This window comes from Stigmatopora nigra, chromosome 3, assembly GCF_051989575.1.
Source record: "Stigmatopora nigra isolate UIUO_SnigA chromosome 3, RoL_Snig_1.1, whole genome shotgun sequence".
Taxonomy (NCBI): domain Eukaryota; kingdom Metazoa; phylum Chordata; class Actinopteri; order Syngnathiformes; family Syngnathidae; genus Stigmatopora; species Stigmatopora nigra.
Window position 1 is genome coordinate 7,780,777 of NC_135510.1, and position 14,405 is coordinate 7,795,181.

Sequence of the window (14,405 nt, forward strand, 5' to 3'; positions counted from 1 at the left end):
GATAGTACATTGCATGTGAAACATTCTTTGGAATTTCATCATCCTGAAGTGGCATTTTACAGGCGTGTGTAGACTTTCTAGAGCCGCTAACTCTTTCAGTCCCATTGACGATGGAAGTTATCCACAACCATGTATCTGGGAATTGATATTAGTAATTTGACACGGGGAGAAATCCAATCCAAATGTTCATTGGGAGGCAACACCCACACTTCAAATGAATTGGGCGTATATTAACGACAATGGCAGGCAATGAGTAAAGTGACATGTAGAAGGATGACCTAAAAAGAAGATAGAAAGACAGAAAAAAAAGCACATCGTGGGACAAAATAACGCATTGCTGAAGATAACAGGCACTCCGGGGAAGGCCGTAGTGCCTCACTAACCATCTGTGACTGACATGAGGCTCAGAAATGGGCTTTTTGTTTGTTTGTTTGTTTAAATCTCTCCTAAAAACCCTTAGTGAATACAGCTAAGCGTGCATTTTATTGAGAGCGAGGGGTTTGATGTGTGGATGTCACCACTATTTTTTTTTTTGGAACAGGGATTAGCTCTTGGAAAACATTAATAAAACAAAGCCGAATAAAAGTCAAACTTGGGAAACTACTAGGTGCAGCCTTTGAAAAATTAAAAAGTCTCTTGACAAATGCTCCAAAGTTTGGGTAAACGGGTCAAAGTCCCCAAACAGTGAGGGGGGTGCTGGAGTCGATCCCAGCCAACTACAGGCAGAAGGCATGTAGACTTGACAAAAAAATATTTTATGAATGATTAAGTAAGGAAAAGTTCTATACTTCCAAAATGGGGTACAACTACCAAACAAAAGAGGACTTGCACTTACCTGACACCAAATTGTTTCACTGGGTGTCATTTTGGCCAAATCACCCTTGAAAAAAATGACTAAATATTAAAAAAATGTTTCAAAATCATGGTGCAAATCCATTTAATGCGGTTTGACCACAGCACTGTTGGGTTACACTGTACATAAAGTATTATTTTATCAGTCTTTGCACATTTTCAGCATTTATCTCCCAAAATGTAAAGTATTTTGGGAAAAAAATTAGTTGTAACACAGCATAGTGGTTGGCTGTATGTCCTTATGATAATTCATCAAAACATATAATTCATGATCACTAAAACATCTCCAACCCCAAAAGCTAAAAATTCTTCGTAAAAAAAAAAAAAAAATCTCCATATAAATATAAAACATTGTCTCGCCTTGTTTAGACCTGCACGAGCAGATGCAAGGCATGTCGCATGATCTCCGAGTTCATGGTCCGCAAGAAGTCGGTCAACCCCGAGTTGAGCACTTCCTCCATAGACACGAATTGAAGCACTTGCTTATCACCCGCTTCATTAGTCAGTCCGCCAATACAGTCATAGACTTCCGTCAAGGACGGGAGGATCAGGGCGGCACCTTGGGGGCAAAAACCGGCGCACAGCAGCACCGCCCCAACGCCGCCCGACGGGGGCGGGCACCTAAACGCCATCGATCGAAAACAAGCGTGCAAGCAAAGCATGACGGCCGCCGAGACGCGGGTGAGAGCGGCCGGTACGGGCAGCAACAGCGCGTCGCCAGAGGTCAAGCTCTGGAGAGCGCAGACGATGCCATGGACGAGTCCTCGCTGGTACGCCGGCGCCGCGTCGTACTTGGGGCCGAGGCCTCCTTCGAGACACCATGTCTCTGAAGGAAATGTGACAAGTAGCTCTTCAATTTGCAGTGTGGGGACGTCCCACTCGGCACGACTCCCCAACACCAAACAATTATTTTTCTCTTTCGTCCCGCTACTGTCGGCGCAGAGCGTTGCCACTTCTGACAAAAGGGAGGTGGCGCTATTCACGCGGCAGGAGTCACACGGAGCCACCTGAGACAAGTCTCGCTCGGTTAAAGCCGCCCGCGCTTCCGTCACGTAGTTTAACAAGATCCCCGAGCAGAACGGAGAGTTTCGAACCACGGGTAGCCCCGCCCCGACGATAATGCACCAGGAATCCATGTGAAAGTCGGAAGAGGGTCCTCGCAACACGCAGTCGGTCCCGTCAGGCTCGCGCAGGTGTCGTTTTATACATTCGGCATGGCGACTCCTCTCCACGCGCTCCTTCCAGCCCAGGTTCTGCAATTCCCTGCGCTCGTTGAAGGATCCCGCCGCTTGCTTCCTGGGTCCGGCGAGGCGGTCCGCCGAGGCGCGGCAGCAGGCCGGGCTGACGACGTTACGGGAAATCCATCGACTGCGAGGGAGGAATGTAACCTGAGCACAGGGACAACCAATAGAGTAAAAAAAATTATAATAATACAAATGATGGCACCAGATTTCCAGTCACCCATTTTAAAAAAATAAATGACTTTTATAAATATTTCTTTACAGATTTGCCTTACTTTCAGAGCCATAATAATGCAAAGACTGATAGAAAGTAAAATAATTTGACTTCCTACCTGGAAACGTCGCAGGTAGTCCCGAGCCGTCCAATCCCGGATGAGTTCCAGCCTCTCCCTGCGCTCATCGCTCATCCTTTCAAACAAGCTCAAATTTTCCATGATGGTTTCCACCTGCAGAGTGTGAAAGTAAGCGCACATCTCTTCATGCTGGGTAAGGAATGACGGCGGGATGGCAGATTCCGGGAAAAGCGCCTCTCTCGCCGCCAGATGCGGTCCGTAATTCCGAACCAGCTTGGACAGCAGGGGCCTTTCGGCCTCCCCGCGGCGGTAGTCTAGGCAAACCACGTAAACCTCGGAATTCCCGGCCTTGCTGGTGGCGGGTTTGAAAACGCTGACGGAGCCAAAGCAGCAGTTGAGCAGGTACAGCAAACAAACGGAGGAGTGTTCGTACAGAGTGAACATTTTCAGCACCAAGGAGCCGCCGGGGCTGAGGAGCAGCAAAGCGGCGGTCACCTCGCAGTAGTGCAGCGGCGCCACTAGCGCTTCCTGCTCGTCGGGGTTCTCCTGACAATCGAAGCTCCCGTCGGCCGTCACTAAATCCACTCTCCGCATGTTGGCCACAAACGTCTGCAGCTCAAGCAAGTGCTTTTGGAGCATAATGTCACCAGTGTTGTCTGAGCCAAAAAACCACCAGGGCAGAGTATTGGCGATCAAGCGATCGTCCGAGATGGTGGCGTCCCCCGTGTTGGCCTCATGGTACGGGTTGAGCGTGTTGGCGGCCCAGCTCCAGTCGCAGTAGCGCGTGCGCTCATTGGTTTTCACGTAGTGGTTCAGTGCGCTGATGAAAGCCCCCGGTGCTTCGCACAGGTGAAGCGTGTTGAGCTCACCGGAGAGGAGCGCCTCCCCGGGAAGAACGCTGAACGTTCCCAGAATTTCGTAGAACTTGCACCACGCCTGAGTGCAGATTTCCGCGTTGGCGGCGGAGCGCACCGTAGCGATGACTTTCCCGGCCCGGTTGGTGGAGCTGGTGTGCTGATGCCACACCTCGATGTTCTTGTCACTGAGTTGGTTCTTCACGGAGTTGAGGGAGACCTTCAGGGCCTGGAGGCGGACATTTTCCATTTTCTCCTGTTGTCTAAGAGCGACATTTGCATTAGGAATGCACCACTCCTCATTGGTTGGTTTGTTGTAGGTTCTGGATTTACTAAATAGGCCTTCAATCTCAGTCAGTGCGTGGGCATCGCAGGGTGTTACGCTGCTCACTTGCTGCTGCCCCCGCTTGCAGACTTTCTTCCGAGTGCCATTGCAAGAGATCATTCTCCTCGCCTTATGCTGTCATAGGAAAAATATTTTCATTTAAATCAAAATGATACAGAAATACAAGTAAGTGGACATTAAAAAAACTTGTTTTTGTGTTATTAAAATAAAAAGATAAACTTGATGTATTTTTCCTACGTTAAGGTGTTGCACCTAAATGCAACACACGACTGTTCACTGCATTGAGAGCAGTGACATGTAGGCAATGTTTAAGAAGTGATTGTTTACATAAACATCTGATATGATGTCAACTTTTAAGTCTTACCACCACATGGTGTCATATTTAAAATTATAGGATAGCAAAGATTAGGACCAATTTTTGGTCCATGCAAAGAAAAAAAGATGTTTGTCCTAAATTAATTTTGTTTATCAGCAGTCAGATACAATCTAAATTTTAAATGTTTTAATTTTTTTGTATTCTAAAATAAGATAAAAATATTTGGTTAGCAGGAACACAAAAGCTCTGATCTCCAGGCTTTTATTATGAATGAACCCCCAACAACAAATGCTGCAATGTGTTTGTTCATTGTGCCTAAAATCGTGACTTATTTAAGAAGCCAAAAACACAGATAATGGACGTATTCATCTTATAATATGAATAAAAATTCCAAGTGTAATCGCGTACGCTATGTAGCGATGTAAACAGTCACAATAGTCGCAAACTTACCAGTCACTTCGCGGAATCTAAACGCGGAAGACATAGCCACGTGACTGCTCGTCTCTTCATTGCGCACGCGTTATAATGGTGATTATTAAAGCGCAATTCCCCCTTTTTTTTTTTTACAAAAAAAACATTAACATTGTTTACTGGCGGTGGTGTGGTGGACTTTCGGCTTATTGAACATTCATAGGGAAAGTGACTGCTTTTGATAGTTTAAAAATATTTAAGATCAATTATGTATTTGTTAACTATTATTAATGATAGTATTTTTAAGTATTGCATATTAAAAAGTTGTTTTTATTTCATGAAAGTTTATAAATTGATCAAATGGTTAAACAAGAATAATAAAATGAAAAGTCTTAGTATAAATAAAATCAAAATGAGTACAGTCAAATGAATAAAATTGAGCATCATTAATTGCTGATGAATGAGTTAAATGATTGCCCTATAAAGGCTTCAATACTTAATGTATAAGTATTAGCCGTTCATCACAAAGGTTAAAGACGATTTTAATGAGACAGGGTTAAATACTATCTTGTTGGCTGGGTGAACATCTCAAAGATATAAATAATAAGAGGCTTGTCCTCGTCGTGTAGATGTTGCATTCATTTAAATTGGTAGATACATTCAAGTCAAACCAGCTGCACAATAATAGTTTTGCTCGTAATTACCTAATGAATCATAAAACATCTGCATACATCTTGCATATAGCCCTTTATGTACGCCCCAAGACATTTGTCTTCAAAGCGTCACTGATTGGCAGATTCATTCACATACACGGTGAATGCACTGCAATGTGAAGTCATTTTGACAAATCACATTATTTACAATATGTCAGACGGGTAAATAGTCCAAGATTTTGTGTTGCATTTTGTTCTCATTTCTAAACAGTCTCTGGCATCTTTTTGGACGACTTAGTGATCTCCGTAAGCATATTATAATTTTACTATCAGAACTCTTTGACATGTGAGCTGACTCAAACTGACATTGGCAATATAGTCTAGCGAGAATGCACATTATGGATGTTGATTTTTCTATGCTTCGGGCCTTTTTCTTATAGCTACATAGAGTATGTATACAGCATACTGCATGTGAGTAAATTCGATTTTGATAAGAGATGGAAGACTTGCGGGCTTAAAGCAAAAGCAGGACACCCACAGAGGGAGCCTTATTCATAAATAATGGACCACTGGGATGTACAGTTGCAATTAGGATTTCCAAAATGGTACCTGTAAACCTTGTATTCTTCCATTTGAAGCTAAACCACTGGCACTTAGTGATGTGTGCATTACAGAATATGCTTGATTGCGATTTAGAGTTCACTGGGATATGCTCCATCACCCCCCGTGAACCTTGCAAGGATATGCCCTTCAATAAAAATGATTGAATGAATGCCCTTCATTATGCTTGCAGGCAAATATGTGGTAAAACACATTTCCCCTTCATGCGAGCACACACTGTCACTACAACCGATATTAGCGTGCCAGGCTTACCCTGCGGGTCAAAGACCTGCTGTCAACAGTCCAGTAAAGGGCAACCTCACACTGATGGACTCACGCTATCTCCATCCATGATGATCTCAGTCTGCCAGGCATCACATTGATGCGAAAAAAACAAGGTCACACAGATACATGCATACTGCCTGTCATACGTAAAATGTGGCAGAACCCGCTAGCCCAGAAAGGTGAATAAAATCATGTTACACACACACACATACACACACACACACACACACACACACACACACACACACACACACACACACACACGAACATACTACATACATAGTAAATGAACTGCAGCCACATCCATTACCATCCGGCCCCCTTTTTTGACATTCTTATCAGGAACAATTAAACATTTAACAGACAGGGCGCCACAAATTACCACGGCAAGAGGCGGACATTACGAGTAATTTCTCGATAACACGGTAGCTACAGGGGACGGGACAGTAATGAATGCTACGAGGGAAAATGAAAGCATAATCTAATACAGAGAATGAAGGATAGTTTTTAGTGGTGGATGCGAGATTCTAATGGTTTGTCTGTCCTTTGCTTATTTTGATTGAACTATCTCAACAACTGTTTGATCAGTCTTGAATCATGATGAATTGGATTATTGTTCATGTATTTGTAGTATGTTCAGGGATCCAAATGACTCTGCGAAGGCTGAACTTGTGTTTGTCCATCTGTTTGTTAGTTATTAGGCTAGTTGTTGGTTCGCGCAGGGTGATGTTGTGATGATTATAGGGTTATGTTGTTGTCACACTAATCTACTTGCACATGTACTCCGTATTTATCATTGGTGTCTGTAGAAAACCTTAAAGAGGCATTTAAGGAAATTCAAGGATTTATTGGCATTCGCACTAAATTGAAATATTGTTTTTTTTTTTACCCACAGATTGTTTTTGGACGCAATTGCACTCTAAATTGCTAAGAAAAAGCAAACTGTTAATTTTGGCTTGACCATATTTTTTATGTCATTTTGCCCTAATTTAGAATTCCTTAATAGTAAATTTACATACATTTAACAGAAGAGCAACTAAGGGACTTAGTGTTATATTTCTGGACAATCTCCTAACACACACACACACACACACACACACACACACACACACACACACACACACATACATACACACACATACATACACACACACACACACACACACATACATACATACACACACACACACACACATACATACACACACACACACACACACACACACATACATACATACACACACGCACACACACACACACACACACACACACACACACACACATTTTCTGGATTAAATCATTTGGCCTGGAGGTTGAAAAAACTGCATGATGTCCCATGGGTTTAATACATGCAACATTCAATCCTCTGGGGAATGAAACCTGCAGGTGGGAAAAATTACAGAAGTTAACTGTTTCTTGATGTTTTGTGGTTGGAATGGATTGGATAACTGTATTCATCATCATACTGCACGCATCTATGAGAGCAGCTTCTGTTTTTCCAGTTAGACATTGCTCCATTGCACACAAGTGAGCATGTGAGTATGCAGATATAAATCATCCAAGTCATTGGCAGTGATAATTAGCATTCCGCAGCCATTTTTTTGGGTCGTTGACATAAGAAGATAAAAATCAACTTTTGGTTTATTCAATAGACATGCATTGCAGGAAGAAATGTAAAAATATGTAGGAATTTATCATTTGTCCACTCAAACGATTCACCTATAGAGATGACAAAATGATTGCAACAATATTTCAGTGTATGAATGACAATTCTGAATTTATTTAGCTCAATATAGATTTCTATAACATGCAATACTGCCCCCTGTCAGCGACTCGGCGGAAGCATTTGGTATTTTGTTTTTATTTTATTTATGACTGAGAGACTTCCTACATACACAATCAAATACCTGTACAAGAAAAGATTTATTTTATCATGTTACACTTATATTTAGGTAATACATCACACAATGATAACACTAACAACCAAGCATCAACAGAGTGAATGACTGAGAAGATACAAAAAAATGTAAATACTTATCATTTGTGCAAATAATAGAAGTGCTCCATCAACAGTAAAGCACCACAATGATGATGATGATGATAATGATGATGAAGGCCTTCAGAATTTGTCAAGAAGCTCCATTATAGCAATCGTCGTGCTTTGTCCAAAGATGAAGGCGCCAACAACAACAGTTATGATTCCCCAAATTGTTAAAACGACTCTGCAAAATGTTGTACAGATGGAAAATTGTAATCACGTACAATAGAATAATAAGGGGTACTGTTTTATTGATTGAGAATCACAATACATATTGAATTAAACACAGAATGTAACGTCTAATTAACTCAAGCTATGCACACACAAATCTGTTTAATTATGTTGTTTAATGCGTTCTAATATACTACTTTTAAAGTGCCACCATCTTCAAGTAATGTTAATGGAATAGTTAAATTAATGACTGTAAAGAAGCTCAAAATCGTATTTATTTAGGCAAAATGAAACTGATTGAATAAAATGTCTACACAAGTGTATTAAATCTGGCATTGTTATACCGGCAAATGTGTTATTATAAGATTGATCATTTGCTATGTTTTCTTTTTAAATAGGAGAATTATCCACCAATTTTGACATAGTTGTTGTCTAAGGAGCAAAAAGAAAAGTGTTGCATTTATACTCACCTGATTCTTGGATTGGACACTGGCTCATTTTGCATGATGAATATCAAGCAAAGACCTACATGACAAGACAGACAACAACGTGAGTTACAGTACTTGTCAAAGTTGATTACGTCCAATTATTCCAGCAATGTGGCCTCCGTTTAATTTACATAATGCTGTGGCCGGTATATATGCATAAATATGAAATCAAAAAACAAAAAAAAGTACTGTACCAGGAAAGATAAAGATAAAGAAAGCGCTGATGCCTCCAATCACACTGATGACTTCGCCCATGTCAGGGACGAACATGGCGATGAGGAGAGTGATGGTGATCCATATAAAAGTGAGAAGAGCTCTGCAGCGACTCTCAAAGGTGCTCGTGACGATTCCCCAACGCCGCCTTTGGATTCGGATCACCAGGTTCAGAATGACGGATCTGTAAAGTATTTGTTTTAGATTTCCAAGACAAAAGGGTCACAATTGCTATTCACCAAAAAGTGTATTGAAGGTCAAAGTATTTTCATTTTTGGTGAGTAGTACATGTAAACATTTGGATTGTTATGGAATTGGATGACATTTTGGCTTTAGAAATACAGTGCTTTACAAACTTTGCCAAACGAGAAAAAGAATATTTTGGTGTGATATACCTCCCCAGAAGAAGAATAATGGGATAAATCGTAATGATTGATATTCCAAAAAGCAGCCTGGAAATGATCATGACGACATCCTTCCCCGGATATGACATCAAAATATCAGAGGCAACTTCTCGCCCAAATGTCATGAATCCATACACTCCTGGTGATATCAAAAGTGGACAAATGAAACCATTTCCATGTCAAAATGACAAATGTTTTTGAGGTACACTCACCGGTGAGAGTGTAGATGAGCAAACAGAAGAGCATGGAGATGACAGAAATGACTACCCAGTGTGTAATCTTCTGGTTTTTCATGCTGCTGTAGATTGCTATACAGGCCTCGTGACACTACAAATATAAGCAACGCGTGGTCAAACATAGCAAGCCAATAAAACTAAATCTTTTTGACTTTTGTGTGTGTGGTCTGACAATGGACCATACCTGGAAACCAAAGCAGATGGTCGGCACAACACTGAACATGGAGGCCCATGAGCCCACACTGTAATGACATTTAATTGTAGGTTGGATAATTTTGTGTCATTTTATATTCAAACTAGACCACACTTTCATAAGCACTGACCCTTGAGTATGCTCCGGAGTTAGAATTGCGGTGTGGGTCTCCATCATATAGTATTTGACGATCACCGCCACGCATAGATAAGTAGCAGCCAGTGTTCCCAGTACACTGCAGTAAAGGACAAAAATGTCCAATGACGACAATAGGATATTACAGAGGCTTATTGCAGAGGCACCAAAGGAAAAAAAGGCCAGTATCATGTTTTTACATGATACTGTCATAAAAATATGTGATTGCTATCTTGTAAAAATGCAATATACATGTGAAAACTAGGGGTAGGGTGCATAAATTATTAGACATCAAGGGATTAACTTACCAAAAATTATTATTTTTTTGTATGTGTGGGGCTTTTTAGACAAATCAAATGTTGAAATGCACTCCAAAAAATCTTTCAGGTGTTAATTTGGGAAATTATTTTTATAATGTTTAGCATTACATTTTTCCGGGATATATTTGATTCATTTTCCATTAAAATCCTTCAACATTAAAAAGATTCAACCGTTAGGGACATATTTTTCCACACAATTAATCAAGATTAACTAATTGCAAAGCCTCTAAAAAAATTGGATTAAAATTTCTAATCAAGTAAAAACGTCAAAGGGTAGCATGTAAAAACAATGGACTTTTTGTGTGTGTAGCAGCAAAATGATTGCATAAAATAACCTTTGGATGCACACAAACCTTGTGTATTTCTGGATGCCGATTTCTTTAGGGATGGACAGTGGCAGGATGATGATGAGACACATGATGAAGAGGGCAAAACGTTGGTCAGTGTACCAATGATAAGGAATTTCTCCTTCACCTGACCCGGTGACCGCTTCATACAGGGAAACACACACTGAAGAACACAAAATATAATATAATAACGGACAGAAATGTATGATAGGCACTGTATGAATCTTACGTCACATTTACGAAAATGTGTGTGTGTTGATAGCGTGTTATCACGCTAAGTGCTTGAGCCCATCTGTACTGCTTTCCAGCATTTCTGATCAAAATGGATGGCGGGTGTGTGTGCTTTAGAAATCCAATCAAATGCGTTGTTTAAAATTCAGACCACAAAAAACATAAAAGGATTAAAATGATGGAGGATGGACAAGATGACAAAAAGAAAAATGAAAGCCAGGTCGAGTTCGTGCTTGCAAGCACGTTTATGTCAATACTAACTCGAAAGAAAAGTTAAATGCTCTCAAAAACTGCTTGGAATATGGATTTTACTAACAAACAACACCAAACAAACCCAACTATACAAAATATACAAAAATCCCTTGAAATATAAGCATAGTTTTTTTAGTGACCATTCTTATAACTCAAAATAACCAAACTAACTGATTGATTAGAATGGAAATGCTTAGAAATAACTATATTACAATTGCGTGTTTCATGCTAAATGGACTCACATTTCTCCAGCTGGTCCTGCACCACCACCAGGAAAGCCACGCATATCATGAAGAGGTTGAAACAGAAACAGACCTCGCAAAGTTGCCCGATAGCTGGTCCGCACACTTCTCGCACCACGTCTTGATACGTCTTTTGTCTGCTGACAGACGAGGCGTAGCCTAGGATGACCAGTCCGCTAACAAGGAATACCAGAGACACCTGCGCAAGTAGAAAAGACAGTTTCCATCTCCAAATGATCAACCGACAAGAAATTTCTTTTCAGGGACAGTGTTCATTAAAGTGGACGTCTATTCTAAGGTTATCAGTTCGAGTGTTCAACCAGATTACCCAGAAAAACCCACGCAAGCCCTGGGGAGAACATGCAAACTCTCCATAGAACGGTCCAAAACTGGTTTTAAACCCTTGAACATTCATAAATTTAGAGTGGTCGGTCAGCATAGCATGTTTTTGGGATGTGGGAGTAAAACCGGAGTACCCAGAGAAAACCCACACAGGCACGCTAAGAAAATGCAAACTTCACACAGGACGGAATCCGACTAGGGATTTAGCTCTTGATTAAAGAAACTGAAAGGCTAACATGTTAACCACTGCCACTGTGTTAACCTATTTATTATTATTACTGTTAATGTGGGGCCTCAATCTAAATATGGAAACCATAATTTACCTCTATCCTGTCGGGCCCCTCCTGTTTACCTGGAAAGCTCGTGCAGTGGCAATTTGTTGAAACCGTACAATGAAAACTATAGGCCTCAAGTCCTGGCTTCATTAGAGCACATCTGTGAAAAGCGTGCACTTCTTTCACACCAATGAGACAAAAACTTTAAAGTCTGTAGGGTTAGCTCGCAAATTTCGAGCCTGCTACTCGACGATTTACATATTTTCAGGTTTTACGGTAAGCCTGGCCTCCGTTATTCTGCTTTCGGATTTACTTGGAGTGTGTCCATTTTTAGGGGCAAAATTATACCTTTTTTTAGCTACTGGGGGACATGGCACCCATTTTTCTAATGGCGGAAGTTGATTCCAGATATGAGTGAATACGTGAACAAAGTGAGTTGAAAAGAGTCGCATAATGCAGCCCTTTTATGAAAATCGGCAATGACAAATCATTGAAAATGACTTATTTTGTTCTTTGCATTCATCATACCAGAACAAAATGTAACTTTTTTTCCAACTTGATGATCATGAGGTAATCAATGTTCCGTTCGACAGCATGTCTTTGTCACGTCAGAAGACAAGCATCCAATGGTAGTTGGGCTTGCAAAGCGATTTTAGAGGACTAACAGAAATAGATGAACTGGTTGTGGGAGAAGCCTTCCTTTTAACTGCGCTTGGCAGAAACCAAGAAAACCAAAGTCAGTGTCTTCCTACCATGAGAATACGTAACATTCTGTAAATTGAGTGTTTACTTACCAGTTCCACACTAACAGCAGTATGCACTCCTCCCGCCTTCTGAAAGGCCCAGGGGAAGTTCAGCAGTCCGGCTCCAAGCGCCGACTTCAGCATGATGAACACGGCGCCAAAAGATCCCAGCCGAGGGGGATCGGAATGAGACGCGGAGCGAGCCAGCAGGCTGATGCTCTCTCGGGCCAGTTCCTCCATGACGTCCTAGTGCCCCGATCGGCGTTCCTTAAGCTTCTGGTTAATGTCTCCAGTCTAGCCCAGATGCCGTCTTGCTCATTCCGCTCTGGTCTTCAAGTGATCCTAAAGAGGGGATAGCTTGAACTCTGCACAGCCACTTCAGCCACGTGGTCTAATTGGACGTTTGGACGATTAAATATTTCACTTTTAGGTGACAAATGTGACACTCGGGTGTCTGCCAGGCTTCTTTTCACTCAGGTTAGTTTGAAGATAGATTTATGACAGACTTAATTGGAGGTACACATGTCAAAAGAGCCAAGGAATCAAAAGTAACTCATTTCACAACCATTAGAAATTATGTTGAAGATCTATTTTTCTCATTTCTTTTTAAACCCTTCATTTTTTATTTAAAAAAGAATTATTAAGTTCATATGTGGCTTTGTCTTGTTCCTGCATTTTTAGTAGTATTTGTATTCTGTTTACCTCATGAGTTCCACTCCAACACTTGCTTTGCCCAGGTGTACTTTGTTGCCTCGTCACTGTTTGTTTTTTATTTCAACAAAGGAACAAGAATATACTTATATCTATATATAATTTTTTTAAATGCACAAATCATTTAATGTTTGCAAATCAGTAGTGCAGCATAAAATAAGGTTTCAAATGAGTTACATTTAGTTTAACAAAAATAAATAATTAAATAAATACATACATAAAATTGCTCTTTCAATGTGATAAATTGAGCTATTATTTTGGTGTGATTTGACTGGTTTGCTCTCACTGGACATTTTCTCTTTGTTTTAAGTAGTTTGTTTCAGTAGTGTAAAATAATACATAAGAAGATGCATAAATTATTATTTTATTCATGAACTGCACAATGTTCTCAGAAGGTAAACAACAGGCATTTATAATACTTGTCCTATTTTTTTCATAAGAAATACGTGAACTTTTTTCAGTGTTGACATTGCATTTCGGATTGTTTTATAATGGCCTGCATATTAACAAAAGCAATACATCTCAAATCGCTGCCAATCAAATCAAAATATGATTACTCAATGCTATCCAAATGAAATGGCATTAATGGCCATAACTGACAATGGCAGTGAAAGAGTTAAAAAAAAGGAAACCTTAAACATGCAAGCGGTCGTCTTCCATGTCAACAACGGCATTGTTTAATTAAACTCAATAATGACACTTATGCAAAGTATGTAAAAGTATACTATCAGAATAATTGACTTTAATGAAATTTTAATACATTAGTCTTTCATATAACAGGGCAGAATAGCTTGCTCAGCAGATTCTGCTTTCTAATATTCATCATCATGCTGCAGCTTTAGTGCGATAGTGCATCTGACCTCTGACCTGTTAGCTGTCAGGTGAGCTGTCGTCCTTGTGCTCCTTTTTTCAAAGTTTTTGTCGCGCTACCTCAAAAGGTTGGAGGCACACCAACACAGCGAACACGCAACGACGGGAGATTACTAATATAGTCATGCCACAATTGTTATGAAACCATTTAAGAGTATTAAGATCGCATGCATGCATGCACCCCATGAGGAAATATGCCCACTCACTAACAGGTCATGAATAAAACTTTGAAAATCAAATAAAGTGGACTAATATGTGCAAAAAATAAAAATATTTACTAATTATAACTCTAGGGCAGTCATTTAAGTCATTGGCTGCCAATGACGACACAAGACGTCCAATA

The 14,405-nt window shown here is 40.5% G+C and overlaps 2 protein-coding genes across 3 annotated transcripts; both read right to left on the bottom strand.

The window, feature by feature from the left end:
- Positions 1 to 1,172: 1,172 nt before the first annotated feature.
- On the bottom strand, positions 1,173 to 4,407 carry cmtr2 (cap methyltransferase 2). 2 transcript variants are annotated; one of them, XM_077714161.1, is made up of 3 exons: positions 4,353 to 4,407; positions 2,426 to 3,700; positions 1,173 to 2,240 (listed from the first exon to the last, which is right to left on the bottom strand). In XM_077714161.1, the coding sequence occupies exons 2-3, from the start codon at positions 3,683 to 3,685 to the stop codon at positions 1,218 to 1,220; spliced, it is 2,283 nt and encodes a 760-aa protein (XP_077570287.1). In that variant the 5' UTR covers positions 3,686 to 3,700; positions 4,353 to 4,407; the 3' UTR covers positions 1,173 to 1,217. The 2 variants fall into 2 exon arrangements, with proteins under 2 accessions (XP_077570287.1, XP_077570288.1); XM_077714162.1 differs by lacking the exon at positions 4,353 to 4,407 and having other exon boundaries at positions 2,426 to 3,503; positions 3,574 to 3,706.
- Positions 4,408 to 7,755: 3,348 nt separating this feature from the next.
- slc38a8b (solute carrier family 38 member 8b) lies at positions 7,756 to 13,242 on the bottom strand. Its single transcript, XM_077713412.1, has 11 exons — positions 13,184 to 13,242; positions 12,533 to 12,823; positions 11,122 to 11,320; positions 10,403 to 10,559; positions 9,725 to 9,829; positions 9,586 to 9,643; positions 9,378 to 9,492; positions 9,157 to 9,304; positions 8,743 to 8,945; positions 8,531 to 8,585; positions 7,756 to 8,073 (listed from the first exon to the last, which is right to left on the bottom strand). Exons 2-11 carry the CDS (start codon positions 12,719 to 12,721, stop codon positions 7,971 to 7,973), a joined length of 1,332 nt encoding a protein of 443 aa, XP_077569538.1. The 5' UTR covers positions 12,722 to 12,823; positions 13,184 to 13,242; the 3' UTR covers positions 7,756 to 7,970.
- Between the last annotated feature and the right edge of the window lie 1,163 nt (positions 13,243 to 14,405).

What these genes read in the sequence shown, in the direction of transcription:
- slc38a8b (XM_077713412.1), bottom strand. Translation starts at nt 12,721, where the DNA reads ATGGAGGAACTGGCCCGAGAGAGCATCAGCCTGCTGGCTCGCTCCGCG. An exon ending in GGCATCCAGAAATACACAAG is followed by an intron (nt 9,830 to 10,402) that starts GTTTGTGTGCAT and finishes CCTTTACTGCAG; the next exon opens with TGTACTGGGAACACTGGCTG. An exon ending in ATTATTCTTCTTCTGGGGAG is followed by an intron (nt 8,946 to 9,156) that starts GTATATCACACC and finishes AATACTTTACAG; the next exon opens with ATCCGTCATTCTGAACCTGG.
- cmtr2 (XM_077714161.1), bottom strand. Translation starts at nt 3,685, where the DNA reads ATGATCTCTTGCAATGGCACTCGGAAGAAAGTCTGCAAGCGGGGGCAG. An exon ending in ACTACCTGCGACGTTTCCAG is followed by an intron (nt 2,241 to 2,425) that starts GTAGGAAGTCAA and finishes CCCTGTGCTCAG; the next exon opens with GTTACATTCCTCCCTCGCAG.